At 51.4% G+C, this 17,686-nt stretch overlaps 1 protein-coding gene across 2 annotated transcripts; it reads right to left on the reverse strand.

The window, feature by feature from the left end:
- Nucleotides 1-2,882: 2,882 nt before the first annotated feature.
- On the reverse strand, nt 2,883-10,179 carry LOC127201867 (secreted Ly-6/uPAR domain-containing protein 2-like). Of its 2 annotated transcripts, XM_051160559.1 has the most exons (3): nt 10,121-10,179; nt 6,657-6,755; nt 2,883-3,531 (listed from the first exon to the last, which is right to left on the reverse strand). In XM_051160559.1, the coding sequence occupies exons 1-3, from the start codon at nt 10,173-10,175 to the stop codon at nt 3,320-3,322; spliced, it is 366 nt and encodes a 121-aa protein (XP_051016516.1). In that variant the 5' UTR covers nt 10,176-10,179; the 3' UTR covers nt 2,883-3,319. The 2 variants fall into 2 exon arrangements, with proteins under 2 accessions (XP_051016516.1, XP_051016517.1); XM_051160560.1 differs by lacking the exon at nt 6,657-6,755.
- Nucleotides 10,180-17,686: the final 7,507 nt, after the last annotated feature.

A 17,686-nucleotide genomic window follows, 5' to 3' on the forward strand; every position in this document is an offset into this window, starting at 1 on the left:
TCTTCACACCCCGCCCCCGACCACCACCACCTGCCTCTGTTGAGCACCTGGGGGGAGGGCAACCAGGGCCTCAACAGGGCTCAAAGTGACACTCCCTTGTGTGCATCAACCTCCTCTTCCATCTACTCCCTCTTCAGACCCTGGGGTTCCTACCTGGGTGTCTCTGCCTCTCAGCCAACCACTTGTCTCCCAAGCTCGGAGTCTGTGCCTATGTCCTCATCCTCATCATCCTTACCTCACTTTTTTCCTACAGCCAAGGCACCGGCGGAAACATTGCTGGACGGATCCCTTCTCTGCTGACTTAGTGCTCTTTGATTCAAGCCTTGTCTCCCTACCCTGCTCATGAGTCCGACATAGGCTGGCCACTCCCACTTTCCACTGCCCACTCTCCCAGGGCTCCACTTTCTTTCAGGCCCTTCAAGCCACCTCCAAGCTTTGTGTGGCAAACACACAGTGCAGAATGGCTGCACTGAAGGGCGAGGCTCTTCTGGTTAGACTTTGGGAAAATTGGTCAGATAGGAGAGGGCCCCAGTGGTCCCTGTACGACTGCCTCATAACCCTAGACCCCACACCCCCAAACTCCAGAGAAGTAGGCTGGCCACTCAGGGGCTGAGGTATGCCGAGGCTTTAAGGGTCTTGCTCAGTACCCTTAGCTTACTCAGTGCTCTCAGTCTTCCCCACCTTTCTTGTCCTTCACAGCTGCATGAGTATACCGAGGTGAGCGCCAGCGCCACCATCCTAGCTCACTGCTCTCAAGACTTAGGAACTAGTGTTTCAAAGTGTTGCCCAGTGTGTAGTCCTGACTTGGGCAGTCTTTGAGGGCATGTGGGGCAGGGCACTAGAGTCTAGACACTAAGGGACTGTGGCCCTGTGAAGCTAGTGGTGTCTTCTGGGATGTGCGGGGAGACATAGAGGGAGGTGGAGGGGCTTTGTGGGTAGGTGGGAGGTAGCAAGCAGGGAATGAGTGTGTGTGTCCTGGCTCCGTTGCCTAGGGTTGCAGCAGGTGAGGGAAGGGAGGCTGAATGGAGGGCCAAGTACCATTCTTCAAGAAGAGGAAAACACCTTCTGGGAAGGCTCTGAGCCAACTCCAGGTGATGGAAGAGGCCCCTGCTAGGCAGATAGGAGACCTACTGTCACTTACTTGTCCTGAGTGTTTGTTCTTATTGTCTGGAAAGGGATATGGGGAACAAAATTTTACAGTAGGCAAATACGGTACCTCTGAGCTGTATCTCCATCTTCAAATGTAAATTGGTAAAGAAGTAGGGAACAGTCAAGAGACATATATCTTCTAGCCTCCCTGGGGCTGGATAGGTAGGCTGACAGGCAGCTCTCACAGGCCTGGAGGCAGGGAAAAACTAGGGCTCCAAGCTCCAGGCCTGGGCATGCTCCAGAGCTCCTCAAACAAGGCAGAGCAGGCTCTTCAGGCACAGGTGCTCTGAGCAGGTGTAACACTGTTAAATGTCAACTTGAAAGAGTCCAGAACCACTTGGGAGATGGGTCTCCGTCCATGTCCATGAAGGATTATGCTGACTGTATTAACTGGGGTGGGAAGACGCACCGTGGCTGGGACTCTGAATTGTATAAGTGGAGAAAGGAAACTGGAGTAGGGGCTGGAGAGACGGCTCAGTGTTTAAGAGCACTGGCTGCTCTTCCAGAGGACCCTGGTTTGGTTCCCAGCACTCGCATGGCAGCTCACAACTGTCTGTGACTTCACTTCCAAGGGATCTAACACCCTTTTCTGATCTTCCTGGGTACCAGACACATATGTGGTACACAGACCCATGTGCAGAGGAAACACTGATGCACAGCAGGCAAGCATTGCTCTGTTCTAGGATGCGGTCTGATGGTATACTTAAAGCCCTGGTTGCTGTGACCTCCTTACCATGGTAAACTAGACCTTGAATCATGAGCCAAAATAAACTCTTTCTCTGACCACTTTTGTCAGGATGTTTTATTACAGCGACAGGAGAGACAGCAGAGGTAAGGAACAAAACTCTCCAGAGTTGAGGGACTCTGCCTTTGCCCCTGAAGAAGAGCCCTGGAGGACATATGCTCTTGGGTCCTGATGACTATTCAGAAAGATGAGGGTTTCCCGTGCCACCAACTAGGGGTATGGAGTTTTAGGGACCTGGGGGCACTGTAAAGGATGTGACCATCTCCCCGGTAGCAGCATCAGGGACATCACAGCTCAGAAGGGCTCTCAGGGGACCCCTGTGAGTATCCCACTTGGGGTGTGATAGGAGTCTGCTCCCTCAATTTTGGCCAAGGGGACCCAGTATAGATACAGGAGATCTGAGCCCAAAGCAGAGGCACCCCTCCTGCACCTGGGCTTATTCATTAAGGATTCTACCTGGCCCTGACTCAGGTGTCCCTGCCTGTCTCTGAGGGTGAGGTTGACCAAGGACCAGAAACCCCTCAGGACCAATGCCTTGGGCCAAGCAGACTTGCTGCATCTTCCCCTTCCCCTTCCCCTTCCCCTCCTCCTCCTCCTCCTCCTCCTCCTCCTCCTCCTCCTCCTCCTCCTCCTCCTCCTCCTCTTCTTCTTCTTCTTCTTCTTCTTCTTCTTCTTCTTCTTCTTCTTCTTCTTCTTCTTCTTCTTCTTCTTCTTCTTCTTCTTCTTCTTCTTCTCTTAGAACAGCATAGGGAAGGGCTGGCAAGATAGTGCTGCCAGGGAGACAAAGCAGTTTCCCTATGCTCAGAGAGGATGGACATCCATTCCATCACCTAACACCAAGACCAAGGTGATCTGCATCACCCCTACACACACACACACACACACACACACACACACACACACACACACACACACGGAAGTCAGGGAAATTTTTAAAAGTTCATGTTCAGTTTGATAGTACCCAAACCTTACAGTCATGTCCTATACCAGGGTCCCTTCACACATAGAAGAAGCCCAGGGGTCCAGATGGCCATATACAGAGTCCTTTCAGTTGAGTAGAGGGTAGTACAACTGTCAAACCTAAGGTCTGTTCAAAGCTCCTGAAATGAGGGTGTATGGAGTTGGGGAAATGGGGGCTTTTCCTACTAAGGGTAGTTTGGCATGCCCATAGAGGTGAGGGTTTGGTGGAGGTGTGTCCCTGTGCCCCGTTGAAGGATTTCCTGAGGCAGGAGGAGAGATGGGCTCTGGAACAGGAACCTTAGGACAGGTGCTGTTACTTCCTTTCTGTGACAGACAGGAAGACTGGATGAGTCTTGAGGGGAAATGGGGAGAAAGGGTAACAGCCTGGGCTGGGTAGGGATGGGAGGGGGACACTGCTGAGGCTGCAGACAGATCCCTGATGACAGGGAAAGGCCACCCACGCCCTCACCAGGCAGCTCGAAGCAGTGCCCACAGTAGGCTGGTAGAGGCACTGGCCCATAGAGCCCCAAGGCTGCTGGTCAGACCTGAGGCAGCACTGCGGTTGCACTGGCTGCCCTGGCAGCAGGAGACAGAGAGGGCACGGCCATCTGAAGACACGGTGCTGTTGGGGCAGGTTGGGGCGCAGGACTTCATGACCAAGATGCCTCCAGGATTGGCTGTGGAAACAGGAGGAATGGCCATGGGTATTGTGGTTACAGTCCTCAAAGCTGTCATCACTCTGCCAACCCTCAGGGAACCTGCAGCCTGGGACTCTGAGTGTTTGAGGTGGCAACTTGGAGGTGTTCCCAAAGAGCCTCATGAATGGGTGTCATTCCTCAGTGCCTGTGGAGAATGCATCCTCTTTATGACGGACTGGGCTTTGTGACATCTGAGGACAAGATTCCTTTCTCCATCGGTCTGTGGGTCCCTCACTCCCTTTATTTTCCCTTTCCTGAGAAACAGATGATTCTCCTCTTTCCCCCCTCCCCTTCCTTTCCCTCCCCTCTCCCCTCTCCTCCCCTCCACTCTCCCCTTCCATCTCCTCTCCCCACCTCTCCCTTCCCCACCTCTCCTGTCCTCTCCTCTCCCCTCCCCTCCCCTCCCCTCTTCCCTCCCCTCCCTTCCTCTTCTCCTATCTCTCCTCTGGGTTTCAGATACCAGAAGACAGGCTTGGGCCCTAGTTAGATCTCACACCTCTTGGGACTAGGACATCCTAGACAGGCTGAATGACCATAAAGCTCCATGGCCCACACAGGGGCTTCTAGGTCTCACAATCCATGAGACGCTAGGCTTGCAAGGGTCCCAGGGAAGGGAGAGGTTGGCATGGGGTGGCTGTGCAAGACTTACTTTGCACTCTTCCTGTGTGCGCACAATGGGGATGATTTGCTTTGTGTCTATACACACACACAATGGGGACAGCAGGGCTCCTGAGACCACATTAGCCCCAGAGATATAAGTTACTTCCCTCAAGTGGCACTGTTCAGAGGTTCTGGGAGCAGTGACACCAGCCCTGTGAGCAATGGCCTGTAGCCTGGAGTTGGCCCAGACACTGTGTGATGGAGGAAGCTTAACTATCTCAGGATGCTTGATCTTCCTGTGCCTCAGTTTCCCCACCTAGAAAACATAGAATAAAGGTGGAACCTGCCTTCGCCTTGGCCCTTTTTTATGATAATGAGAAATGTGTGGATAATTTGATAGACACTGGCACGAGGAGAGTGTGGGTAACATGTTAATCATTAGTTGGCAAGTGACCAAGCTCGGTGCCACCTCTGAATAGTCTTCTCCTGGCCTTGGCAGCACAGGGTCAGAATAGACTGCAGCTGCTTCTCAACAAGACAGAACCCAAGCCCTCTGGCACGTGCTGTAAGTGGCTTCTACCTGTCCAGGCCTGGGAAATACCGTGAGGATGCAGCCTTCTCCCAAGGCAAAAGGGATGCTAAACTTCACATCCTGCAGTAAGTGCCCAGTTCTAAAGTAGGGTCCTTTACTATCCCAGATAAAGCAGAAGAAAGGCAGCCTCAGGGGCTATGTGTGAAGAATTGCTAGGATTTATGGTCCCTGTGGCACTCTTGCCTGCCCAGGGCTTAGAGAGAGAAGGCCTTGATGCTGGTACTCCATCTGTCCTCTCTCCTTGGAAACCCAGCAGCTAGAGGCATTCCCAAACCCATGGGACTGACGCTCAGGGTCTGATGCTGACCACTCATATCATTGCACCCCCTTGGCCTTCTCACCTTCAATGGACAAGGGCCTCTTTCTGCCCACAATGAACTCTCCTACCAAAAGTGCTTGTCCCCAGCCCATGTTGCTTCTCTAGGGAACTTTCTGTTGCTTTCTAAAGGATATCTTTCAACTCCACTCGCCTGAGACCTCTGAGGTCTTAGAGTACAGGAATGGTTTCACATATCTCACTTGCATAGATGGATGAACAGGCTACAGGTCAGATAGACACATGCTCAGCAAGGGGCAAGGGCAGGGCAGGAGCCCTGGGGTCCCTGAGAGAAGCCATTGTCCAGGGATGGAACTATGGGGAGCTCTGGTTCCAGGGTACCCTCAGGGCCCTCATTGTTTTCCATCTTTGCTTCAACTGGACCCCTTTGCTTAGGTCTTTTCTGGGTTTTGGCCCCTGATGTGGCACTCACTCATTGCTGGGCAAAGATCTCATCTTCACTGCTCTTGCCTTGTGCCCTTGGGCAATCGCTGGGCCTGTTAGCCCACTAGGTGTTTACCTCTTTGCAGAACAGCTGTGAATAGCTACTGGCAGCTGCCTTTGGACAGGACGCTCCTCTGCAGAGTGAGGAGGGTCTTGGAGGCAGTGGAGGAGTGTATAATGTTTCCTCCTTGAGCTCCTAAGCCAAGCAGCACAAGAGCCAGCCAGAGTGTGGGCAGGAGTGTTCTTGTAGGGTCTGGACTGGGTGTTGTGTGGCTGTACCAGACACTGCTGTCTCATAAAATTGAAATGACTTCAAGTCTGAGCTAGACCGGCCCATGTCACCTCTGAAACTGTGTGTTCTTATGGACATCCCAAGGCCACAATGGGAACCCATCTGGCTTCCTTCCCCTCTCCCCAGAATGGTATCTTAGGAGAAGCTGCCTAATGACCATAGCAACTTCCACTCACTGGGGCCAAAGACCTCATGACTTAGCTCCAATGGCAGCATCAAAGAGAGGATCCTCAAACCCTTTGGGACCTATACGTGACACTGTCCACTTGGATCTTCAGAGTCTGATAGGTCTGCTGGCCTCTCTGCTACACCCACACTTTCTTCTGGGATCACTTCAGATTAGTAACTCCGTGCCCTTAGCTACTTTAGCACCAAGCCTGAACCCCATCACAGCCACCATCACAGCCCAATACACAAGCTCTAGGTCCCAGCTCAGCCCCTCTGCTCAGGAGAGAACCAGATGTACAGAGGGATGCAGAAAAGAGAGGGCCTAGCCTGGCAAGTTCAAGGGAATCTCAACAGTGGCAGGATTGAATTCTAGAGTCATGGGGCATAGCACCCAGGGGCAAAGGCTATGGCAGACAGGGATCTGGGTGAGCAGTAAATTATCCAGAGGAGCCTGAAATACCAGGCTACAATGCCAGTATCTTCAATATGTCAACCTACATCCAACCCTTATCCCACTTAATCTTCAGCCTAGTTTAAACTGTAAACTAGAGGATGATGATGTTTCTAGGGTCTGAAGTGGGGTTACTGAGGGCTTCCATTGCGGAGGATGGAGAGAGGCCAAAGGGTCCCGGAGAGCACTTGTGTAGTGCTTGGTGGGGCGGGATGGGGCCTGCATGGCCCAGGGTACTCACTGGCCCGAGTGATCACACAGTACTTGTCCGTCAAGGCGCACTCCACGAGAGACTCGCAGTTCTCGTGCCCACAGCACACATGGCAGTGCAGGGCCCGGGCTGGGGGGAAGCACAGGCCATCAGTCTGGGCTGGGGCTGGGGCTAAGTGCCCAGCCACCTGCCTAGTGGCCCACTCAAAGTCATAGGCTGGGATCCTCCTTTCCCCTCTAGGAGTTCCCCCAGTCCTTTGGGAGAGTCTGAAAAGCTAAGAACTTCATGGCTGTCATTATGACACGATCTTCCCTGTGTGTGTCAGTGTCCAAGTGTCAGCTTGAGCTGCAGGAAGGTGTGGGGTGTGGTAGCATGCTACCCTCAGGTTAGACTCAGAGGCAGTCTGCCTAAAGCTTCTCTGGCACCTATGAACTCCCACACTTATCTGTCTCGTTGCTTTGTGTTTATCTCTTTGTCAAGGAGACAGAGAACATTAGTGAGTGCAGGAGATCTTTATCGGCTAAAGCAGGAGGAGATCAAATGGGTGGGTAGATGTACGTATGTATGTATGTATGTATATACACAAGAGTGGGTGGATGGATGGATGGGTGGATGGATGGGTGGGAGAATGGGTGAATGAATAGATAGATAGGAATAAGTATGTATGGTTGGATGAGTGGATAGATAGGTGGGTAGAAGGGTAGATGAATTAAAACATGCATGCCTAATGGGTGGCTGGCTGGCTGCATGGATGGATGAGAGAATATGGGTGAGGTGGGAATTGTATGTATGGTTGGATGAGTGGATAGGTAGATGGGAAAAATGATAGATGATTTAAAGCATGGATGGATGGACGGATGGATGGATGGATGGACAGATGGATGGATGGATGGATGGATGGATGGATGGACAAATGGATGGGTAGATAAGTGTGTGGTTATATAGCTAGATGGATAGATAAGTGAATGAATGCATGTGTGAGTGGACGAGCAGAGGAATGGGCAGATGATGAACAGATGAGTAGTGAAAGGGTGTCCGCATGGATGGGTAGAAGGGTTCATGGGCAGATGGAGGTATATATGAATACATGGGTGGATGGGTGGGTAGGTGCATGAATTTCCAGAGAGGTAGTGGTGGGTGGCAGAAGGGATGGAGCATCAAGAAGAAAATGATCCATGGTGCCCTCACCTGTAATGTGGGAATAATGGTGTTCTTGGCTTTCTCAGATGATAAAACAACAGAGCTCATAATGCACATGGCTCCTGTCCCTTTCTTCCTTGGGAAGAAGACCGAATGGACCTTCCAGGGCTAGGACAGTTGCCTTCCTAGAGACAACTCCCTAGCCAGGGCAGTCTGGCTCTAACAACGTTGTGTCTCTAAGCATCATGAAGTCCTTAGAGCTGTTCATCCGGAGGCAAGGACCAGCCTGGACCTGCCCCACTCCTTCCAAGACCTGTTGGTGTCCCTCACCTCCAGGCTGAACTCAGAGGATTCAGCAAAAGACTAGCAGTGCTAGGAAGCTGAGAAGGTGACAGAGATACTGTGACACTGGCCACAGCTTCCAACCACAAAACTGACAAGAGAGCCCTCAAGAGAACACAGGCTGCCTACCCATGACTGACTCACTGAGCAGTGAGACTCCTGTAAGGATGGCTTGGGCAGAGGGCACAGCGATTACTCCATGGTGACCCCCACTGAGAAGTAAAATAATTTGTGAGAGGGCAGGATAACCGGGGGAGCCCTCCATCTTTGCCCATGTGAGTGAATTTCTATGTGTGGTTGAGAACAGTTGCATTGGCCAAAGGTGCAGAACTGCAGAGACAAAGCCAGCTTGGAGGGTTGCAAGGACCCCTCAACTGCAACAAGACATGCTAGGGGTCCTGGTGCAGACACTGGGCTGTTGGGAAAGATGTCTTTGTGGCTAGACCTTGGGAGGGGTGTCCTGTAAGGAGTGTCCTGTAGGAGTTTCACTTCAGGGTATTGAATAGCAGGTGTGTCCTGCAGGAGTGTCTTACTGGGGAGTGTCCTGTGGGGTTTTTCCCTGTAAGAGTGTTGGGTACCAGGCGATCTTGGCAATGCATACCTGCTTGGACCTTAGTCAAATTTACACATGGAATGAGATGATTACACCTCCCACATAAGGGCCATGAGTTTTGAAGCTGTGATGGGCCTGTGTTGAGAGTTGGGAGGTGTCCATGTCACTTGGCAATCTTTTCTAGGATAAGAGATATACATTTTCCAGGCTAGGGTCTCAGGAACTCTCAGGAAAAAAAAGCCTCCTTCATTGAGAATGTCTCTTGGCTCTGATCTCCTACCCCATGCAGAACCTCTGCACACTAGTCCCCAGTCCTGTTTGGCTGGGGAGACACTCCTAGGTTATTCTAGACAAGGACCTCACAGTACCCCAGTTTCCTCATTGCAATCCCCAGAGACCCTCTGCCCTAAAAGCTGGTAAGAGTTAATGGGATACACTCCTTAAGCCTTCAGAGCCTTAACAAGTTCCCAGAAGGCACTGTCCTCCAAGAATGCTCTAAGATCAACCTCCCAGGAAAGCTGAGCCTTGAGGACAAAAGTGTCCCAGCCAGCCAGTGTCCCCACCTTCTAACTCAGCCCTCCCACCCTCCTGCCCTGTAGCTGTTTCCTGCCTCCCAGGCTGGGGGTTTCCTGCTTAATGGGTGTCTCTGGTCTGAGGGCTCCTAAGTATTTTCCTCTCCATGTTTGCTAAGCAATGACCCCAACCTGACCCTGATCTCCTCCCTGTCCTCCAGGCCAGCCTCCACCCTTGCCCAGTGTCTCTCCACCTGCTTTTCTACCTCCTACATGGGCACCTGATGGCTAGGCTGTGTCCCAAGGCCCTTCCTTCTTCTTCTTCTTCTTCTTCTTCTTTTTCCTCCGCCCCCTCCCCATGCTCAGGGGAAGCTGATGGGGCTAATTATCCTGGAGATGATAATTATTCTACTGATAATCACAGGCTGAAGTACATTCCTCCCACTCCCGGCCTCATTTCTGTCCCTAAACCAGGTCATCAGGGTCAGGGCAGAGCGGGATGGAGAGATGAGACCCATGCAGTCTGTCTTGCTGATGTCTTTCCTTCCTTTTTAGTACCAAGAGTCCTGCATTCCAGGAGTGCCTCATCCTGAGAAGAGGGGGCAGAGTTGGCCATTCTCGCTAAATCCCAGGACCCACTACTCACAAGTGGTACCCAGGGTATCTCCCCTTTCTGCATGTCTGCCTTCTCACCCTAATTTTTACTCACTTACCCCACAAAGAGCAAGAAAGTCCTACATAATAATCTAAAAGGAAGAGCTTTCCCAATCTGGCTGGGCAGAAGCCACTGTAGGAGCCTCTTCCTCACTCCCTGAAGCCTCCTTACCAGGCTAGTGCCCTAGATGGTACCCTCTCTGTCAGCTCAGAAGCCCCACTAGCCCCATACACCTGCACCCTTCCCAGAGGCTGCCTGCCTCCCCTCCAACCAAGTGCAGCCAGCGCCTTACCCAGAGAAGCACACACAGCAGCCAGCAGCATCAGTACCAGGAGGGACCTCATCATGGATTTCCACCAGGAACTGGGGAGCCACCAGGGAGTGGGTGCCTTTATAAGGCACTGGGTGCCTGGGAAACCTGGTAATTTGGCTGGGGGATGAGCTTGGGGTGGCAAAGCTGGCTGGCCTGACTCATGTCACCCAGGCTCCCTCAGCCCCACCTCTAAGGTGCCCCTCGGCCTCCCCTTCTGGCAGTTACCAAAAGACCCCAGCTGCACTAGGGAGGAAAGAGAGGGTCTGTGGTGACATCCCTGTCTTTTAGTCTGAGAAGTACGTGGTTCTGCCCTGGGGGTTCTGAAAACTGTCTCTTCTGAGCATCAGTCTCTCCCCCTCTGCCCTCCCCTCACATTGGGCAGTCAGAAAGACACCGAACCCAAGTTAATGGGTGAAACTGCTGTATTACGGGCTGAAGTTGGCCCCTTCCATCTCAACGTGCATACAGTTCCTGAGGACCGGGGTGGAAGGGCTGATTCTAACTTGGAGGTCAAGGCTGACGTTTTACCTACTCAGAGGCTGATCTGGAGCAGGATCCTCATCAGGGCAAAGACTAGGCAGCCTGGGGCACACCCCATCCCTATCTCTGGCCTCCACCTTGGGAGCTGTGGAAGGACCAGAGTTCCCAGGAGAGATAGGAAATGACTCGTTCTTATGCTGGTTATGAGGTCTTGCTGAGGTCTGAGGCTCAGAGATGGGAGCCCACATTTCCTAGTATCTGTTCTGCCCCATCTTATGGCTGCCCCTGCCCAGGTCTCCCCTTGCCCAGATCTCTTGTCTGGGCCCCCTGATCTCCCCTGGCTTTGTGTGCCTGTCCAAGTAGATTCTGGTTCCCTTAGCCCTTAGTACAAGCCACTCCCTCCTACCGTAAGACCCTCATCCAGACCTAGCCTTGTGCTTAGAGCACACCCCTACAGGCAAATCACCTTTATCAAAACATTTGTTTTAGCCCCTGCCCTAGCCTGTGCCTAGGAGGTACCTACATAGAGCCTGAACCCCTTTCTAGATGTCTTCTAGAGGTCTAGAAGCTCAAGAGCCTCTCCTCTGTCTCCCTTGAGGCTGAATGAAGGTGCTGGAGGCTTCACTGGGCTATGAGTGGAAATGGTAGTGGCCAAGGAAAGGGAAGAGGTGAGGTTGCATGGCCAGAAGAGGGAATCTGCTCCTGCGAAGAGGGTAGTTAACCTGCCCCACTCCACCCCCCCTCACTCTCCCCCAGCCTCAGCACCAGGGTTGTAGAGTCAGAACCTGACCTCACGTCACATGCTCTGGGCGGCTCTGATGTCTTATTTGAATGGTTTCTCCAATTCTTTAGAACCTTCATGGGTTTTGGGCATGTTTCTTTCCATCTTTCTCAGCCTCCAAATGGCACAGAGGAACTGACCTTTGTCAGGAGCATACAGCAGACCCTGGGAGGGCTGTGATGATCTGGTCTCTGGCCACTTCCCTGTCCCAAGGGCCTTGATATGCTGCGCACCAATGAGTTGGTGTTAGCTGTGACCCCCACCCCCACCCCGGAGTTCTCCAGCCACTGTCCTGCTTACCCGCTCCACAGGCTTGTGAATCCTCTGAGCTGGGCATTTCCTACAGGGCCCAGCTGCACACAACTGCCTCCACACTTTCTGATCTGGAGCTGGGACTCAACCTCCTGAGATACCATAAAGCTCTCTCCCAAGCCAGGGAGTCTCCTTGCTTGGCTGGCCAGGCAATTAGGAGTGATGTGATGGGCCAAACCTGGTGCTAGCCAACAGTATATGGACCCTGGTCATAGACCAGAGAAAAGTGGTAAGCCCAGGGCTGTGACCACAGGCTTAATATTTCCTATGGGTGGACCCCAGATGGGCACCCATAGATCAGGAGGTATATTGCTTCCTGGAATAGGTAAGCTACCACTATCACCTCTCTCTTCCCTCTCCTTGAAACCTGGGCCCACATATTAGCATCTCTCTCTCTCCATATACCCATGCAACCACAGGGCTCTCTAAGGTGGGAGGGGGGCCTTGTGAGGCAGAGGTATCAAAACTGACCTCACCCCTGCCCATAGCAGTGATCCAACTTGCCACTGTCAGGCTGGGAACGCTTGACGCAGAATGCAGGCACAGGGGCTTGGGATGGTGCCTGTGTGCACATGTGTGCTAGGACCCATATTAGTAGAAGATATCAAGGTCAGATGGCAGCCGGGCCAGGAGCCAGTGGCACTCCCTGGAGAAGCTGCAAGGCATCTGCACTCCAAAGTGTGAGTGGAATCTTGAAAGTAGAAAGCTAGGCAGTGTGACACAGAAAACAGGCCAGGACCTGATGGCTTCTGAAAACACTGTGCTGGCAATGTCAGCTGGATCACAGAGGATGGCTCTGAAACCAGGGTCGCTAAGTTGGAGATCTGCAGGGGCAGTGTGTCCTTTAAGAACGAACTGATGAACACTGACCCCAACCAATCCCAAAGAGCTTTAGAGGAACAAAGGTTCCATAGTGTCCATGGGGCAAAGTGCTACACTGTCTACCAGTGGGAAGAGGAGAGCCATGGGGTAGGACCTGCTGGGGTGGGGCTGGAGGCTGCGGACACTGAGGAGGCTGCAGCCCGTCTGTGATGGTCTCTTGTTAAGCTAATGAAACATCTGATTGCCCTCTCTTGCAGTTGGATAGGTGCTAGTTATAGCTTAGACTCTCCAAGCTTGCCCATAATTAACGCATATCTTTCTATCCTGGCATTAGCCTCGACTCACAGATGCCAACAGGGGACAGGGCTCCCACTCCTGGGAAGTGCAGGACAGATGAAGGAAGCTGGCATGGGCCAACCCTCTGTGCCAGTTCCATGGAGCTCAAGCCCACTTCAGAAGAATTCTGGATCCCCATCAAGAGGCCAGGACCTCCCTGTAAACCAAGGGCCTAGGTCTGCCCCTGTATACTCTGTCTGGAGACCCTGTTTTCCTCCTATCCTTCCACTTTGCCTTTTCCAACCTGTGCTGCTCACAGTGTCTGAACTCCATCGATGAGAACAAGGCTGGAGATCCAGCACAGCCATCCAGAGGTACATTCCACATCTTATCTTGAAATGCTTAAATCCCTTATGTAAGATAACACAGTGTTTGTGTGTTATGACCCATGCGATCCATGCCTGCCCAGCAATTCACAGCAAACCATTTCTTGGTTGCTTAGAGTGGTCCACCCAGTGCAGATGCCAGGAAAATTGTTGTTTCTCGTTACGGGAATAGCCACAAGGAAGGAGGTAAGGAGGTCTGGACGTTTAGGCAGATGCAATCCCCCACCACCCACCCACCCACCCCGCCCCCACACACTCAAGAGCTTTGGTCTAGGTGAGTTGGATACAAGGAGATGAAGCCTATGAATACAGATACCAAGGGGCATCTGTACTTTGTAAACAGCACCTCAAGCTCTTGTGCACTCATAGGTCTTATGTCTGCCAAACGCACTCTCAGACCTTTCTGTACCCCTTAGACCTGCCAGGGACCCCTCTCACGCATGGCTGGCAAACCAGTAAGATGGAAGTGGGCGCCTGAGAAAAATAGCTTTGTCGAGTTAGGGAAGGACCTGGATGGAGCTCAGTCAGCCCAAAATCCTTTCTCCCTTCACAAAGGGTAAACTGAGTCTGAATGAGGAAAAAAAAATTAGGACTCAAAGTCAGGCCCCTCAGCTAGCAGACAGGTTCTGGAATTGGGGAATTGAGAAGATGGGCTTGGTTGGATCCTATGTTAAGGTACCCCACAGGGGACTCTTCTGAGGAAAGGATAGCTTTAGGGTAAAGGGCCTATATTGGGATGAGTCAGAGGAAGTTCAGGAGACCTAGGCTCTTCCTCAGGTCTAGAGAGCTACCTGGGCTAATATGCACCCACACTGTGAGGTATCATGTCTGTCCCGAGTCTTTCCAACCCCTTTTTGGCATCTGAAAGATCAAGATCAATAATAATCCTGATGGCAAATAGAGAGCCTCACCAATTAGAGTTTGCGAACTGGACAGACAGACTGATTTCTGGTCAAACATGCTGCACAGCCTCCCAGTACTCTTGACTCCCGATACAGCTCTGTAGTGAGAGAAATGAGGTGTGTGTGTGTGTGTGTGTGTGTGTGTGTGTGTGTGTGAGAGAGAGAGAGAGAGAGAGAGAGAGAGAGAGAGAGAGAGAGAGAGAGAGAGAGAGAGAAATGGCCGATGAAGCAGAGCAGACTGTGATGAGCCAAAGGCCAAGGCACTTTTGCTCAGACTTCTGTTTTCAGATGTAAGTCACATGCCCACAATTTACCCCTTCAGTCACTTGGGTATCCTCATATCTCACCAACATCTATGTCTGCCCAGAAACAGATCCTGTCCCATCAGCAGTCTCCATCTCAGCCTCTGGAAACCCATGGTCTGCTTTACATCCCCAAGGAATTGCCTCTTCTGGATGTTATATGTTGGAATCATATAACACATGGGCCTTGGCTCACCCATGTGGTGGCATGTGGCAGCACACCAATCCTTTTTATGACAGAGTAGTCTTCCCTCCATGGACTGAGCCAGCTAATAAGGCATGAGGGACCAGCAGTTAAGAAAATGGTAAAAACTAAGTGTGGTGGCCTGTCCCTACAATCTCAGCACGAGGGAGGTTCTGGGATACATCATGAGATTCTATATCTAAACTAGGGATATAGGTCATCAATAAAGCACTTGCCTAGCATGTACAAGATCCAAGAGTCATTTCTCAGTACTGTATGAAATTATAAATAGAAAGCAAACAGAAGGGGAGATTCATTTGTACATGAGAATTCCATGAGTTACTTAGCTATGTGGCATCATGCTCTGAAAGGACAGAGCCCAGGTGGCATTTCAGTTGTGGCTTCATTCAGTGACTATGCTCCAAAGAGCTTGCCATGGGAACACTGAAGGACAGCACCTGGGAGGTAGCTGGTATTCTGGAGGCCTAAGTCAAATCATCCACAGTGAAAAGTTGTAATGGATGTAAACATTTTTTGTTTGTTTGTTTGATCGCAAGTGTGAGATGTGAAACAGACTTGTGAGAGGGTGTGGAATGTTTGCTCTGCTATAAAGGGAACTGCCTCGTGTGAGGGCATGGTCTTTGCCAGTTGCAAAACATCCTGTATGGACTATGGGAGCATCTAGTTCAAATAACAAAGGTCAATCATTTTTGCATTGCTTTCAATCACTTGGCTGTTTACGCTCTACTTCAAGATGCTCCTAGAGAGAACACTCCAGAGAACACTTTGGGTTTCTGGCTGCTGCTGTTGCAGTTGCTTGTGCTGTTTACTGTTTAATGGGTCTTCTGGCATCTTGATGCCAGAAGAGTGGAATTGCTCCCAATGAACTGAGTCTTTAAAAGGTCTACTTCTCCTGTTCCTATTAACCTCCTTTCTCTATCTATGGTACATGGGTTGGAAGGAAAGGAGAGGCATTAAAGAGCCCCCCAAAAAAGTAGGTTTTAAAAAGACCAATGCCTACAAAAAAGTCTTGCAAATAAGGAGCCACCAGAAAAGGCATATTTCTTTTGCTTCCTCCAATCTTCTCAAAAACCTGCACCTGGACCAACCACACCATCACACTGAGGGACATTCTACTGTTAGCCAGTACTGGCAGCTGACAAGATCCTTGAAAACCAAGGCAAGTCTATAGTCACCTCTTTCCAGGGGTCATGGTGACTATATTAGATGGGGCCCTCAATAGAATTCTGGCGGAGAAAAAAAAGACATTGGGGGAAACCAAATAAAACTGCATAAAAAACATCACCAATACTGATCCATTAACCACAGTGAACAGACTACAGGAAGCTAAGACTTGGGGGTAGGGAAAGCTGGGGTTGGGGAATGTGGGTACCATACAGCTATACTGTTTTCAAATTCTTTGTGAGTCTACAACTACTACAAAAGGGAAATGTGATATTAAAAGGTGGCATTGCCTAGGGAAGGCCAGGGACTCAAGGGGTGTTTTGAGTTCTCAAAGGAGCTACTGGGCAGCTTCTACCCTTCCCGTATCCACACAGTGGGAGCGGCTGCTGCCCTGGCAGCCCATCAGTCCCTCAGGAGTGGTTTTGTTTTGCAGGCAGTGACAGGATCTCTCCAGAAGCCTGAAGAAGGCAAAGAAATAGTTTGTTTTAGCAGATAAGATGCTGAGATAATGAAGCAAAGGCCACAATTCAGGCCATCTCTCATTAATCCACAGTATATATCCTGAATGCTGGGTCCGCTTGAACCTAGGGCTTGGTCACACTGGCCCTGACCTTGTTTACACCCTAAGCCCCTATCCTGGTCACAGCTGAGCCCTGATCTTGATCAGAGCTGTTGTCACACTGAACCTTGATCCTGGTCATAGCTGAGCACTGGCCCTCATTGCATACTGAGCCTTGGTTCTATTTACACACTCTGAGCTCTGAGCTTGGCCAGACTCTGAGTTCTTATCCTGGTCACAGTCCTTGTCACACAGAGCCCTGGTCTAGGTCATGGAGATTGAGAGACATCCCAGATCTCAGAACAGAACTTGGAAGAAACAAAGGTGTATAGAGTACCCCACAGTAGACAAAAGGACATGTGGGGTTTAGAGCATGAGGTTCTGAACAGCACAGCGACAGGGAATCTGGGTGCTTACTCCTGGCCAATCCTGTCTCACCTCTCCTTTCCTTCCTGTGCATAGCATCTTGGCTGCCTTCTGTCTTCCTGCAGTGCTGGGCACCAGCTTCCCCGACCCCCTTCTGAGGGATCCTGTCTTGGTTCCCAGTTCACTCAATACTACAGTCGCTACGTTGGCTCCTGCTTGCCCAGGCATGTCCTGGCTGCTCACTCCCTAAGCATTGCTGGCTTCTGGTGGGGAGACAGGGGTGGGAGGTAAGGACATACATACATAATTCGTTCCGGGTGCCTGGGGTGGCTGGCTGCACCAGTCCTGACCTGTCTGTCCAGCCAGAGCTGGGGTGCAAGGATGCCATGGTGCTCCTGAGGGGAAAGAAGCTGGTATTTTTGCAGGAGACAGCTGTGTAAACAAAGGCATTCTGCCTGCCCTCCAACTTCCCAGCACTCTTTGGGATGACCTGACTATTGACTGATACACAGGCTGAGGATCCTGCAGTCTTCACCCAGGGACCATGAAGGTGGGCCAGAAAAGGAAAACAGAACTCATCGGCCGGGCCAGAGAACTAGGAAAATGAGGCCGTGACTTAGAAGAAGTTCACCTCGGTTCCCTTCCCAGGTCGTGGTACCCATCAGGTTTCTTTACCCATTACCAGATAAAAATGTTGGCACCTTCTGGACAGGGCTCTGGGTTTTCTTGCTTAGTGCAGGGCTGAGGGATGGGTGGTTACCACCAAAGTCCAGATTTCCTTTAGCACCCCCTGGTGGCCAAGATGAAGCATGGCCTGTAGAGGGGTTGCCAGAGCTAAGCCCAGGCTGACTGCAAACCGGCACCCTGACTGGGCAACCATGGCGCCTCCAAGCTTTGAGAGTGAAGTGGACAGAGATCCCAGCTACTGCCCCTCCAAGTGCTGTGTTAATAGATTTTCTATCACTGTTACAAAATACCCAAAACAAAGCA

The sequence above is a fragment of the Acomys russatus genome, chromosome 17 (genome assembly GCF_903995435.1).
Source record: "Acomys russatus chromosome 17, mAcoRus1.1, whole genome shotgun sequence".
NCBI classification, from domain to species: Eukaryota; Metazoa; Chordata; class Mammalia; order Rodentia; family Muridae; genus Acomys; species Acomys russatus.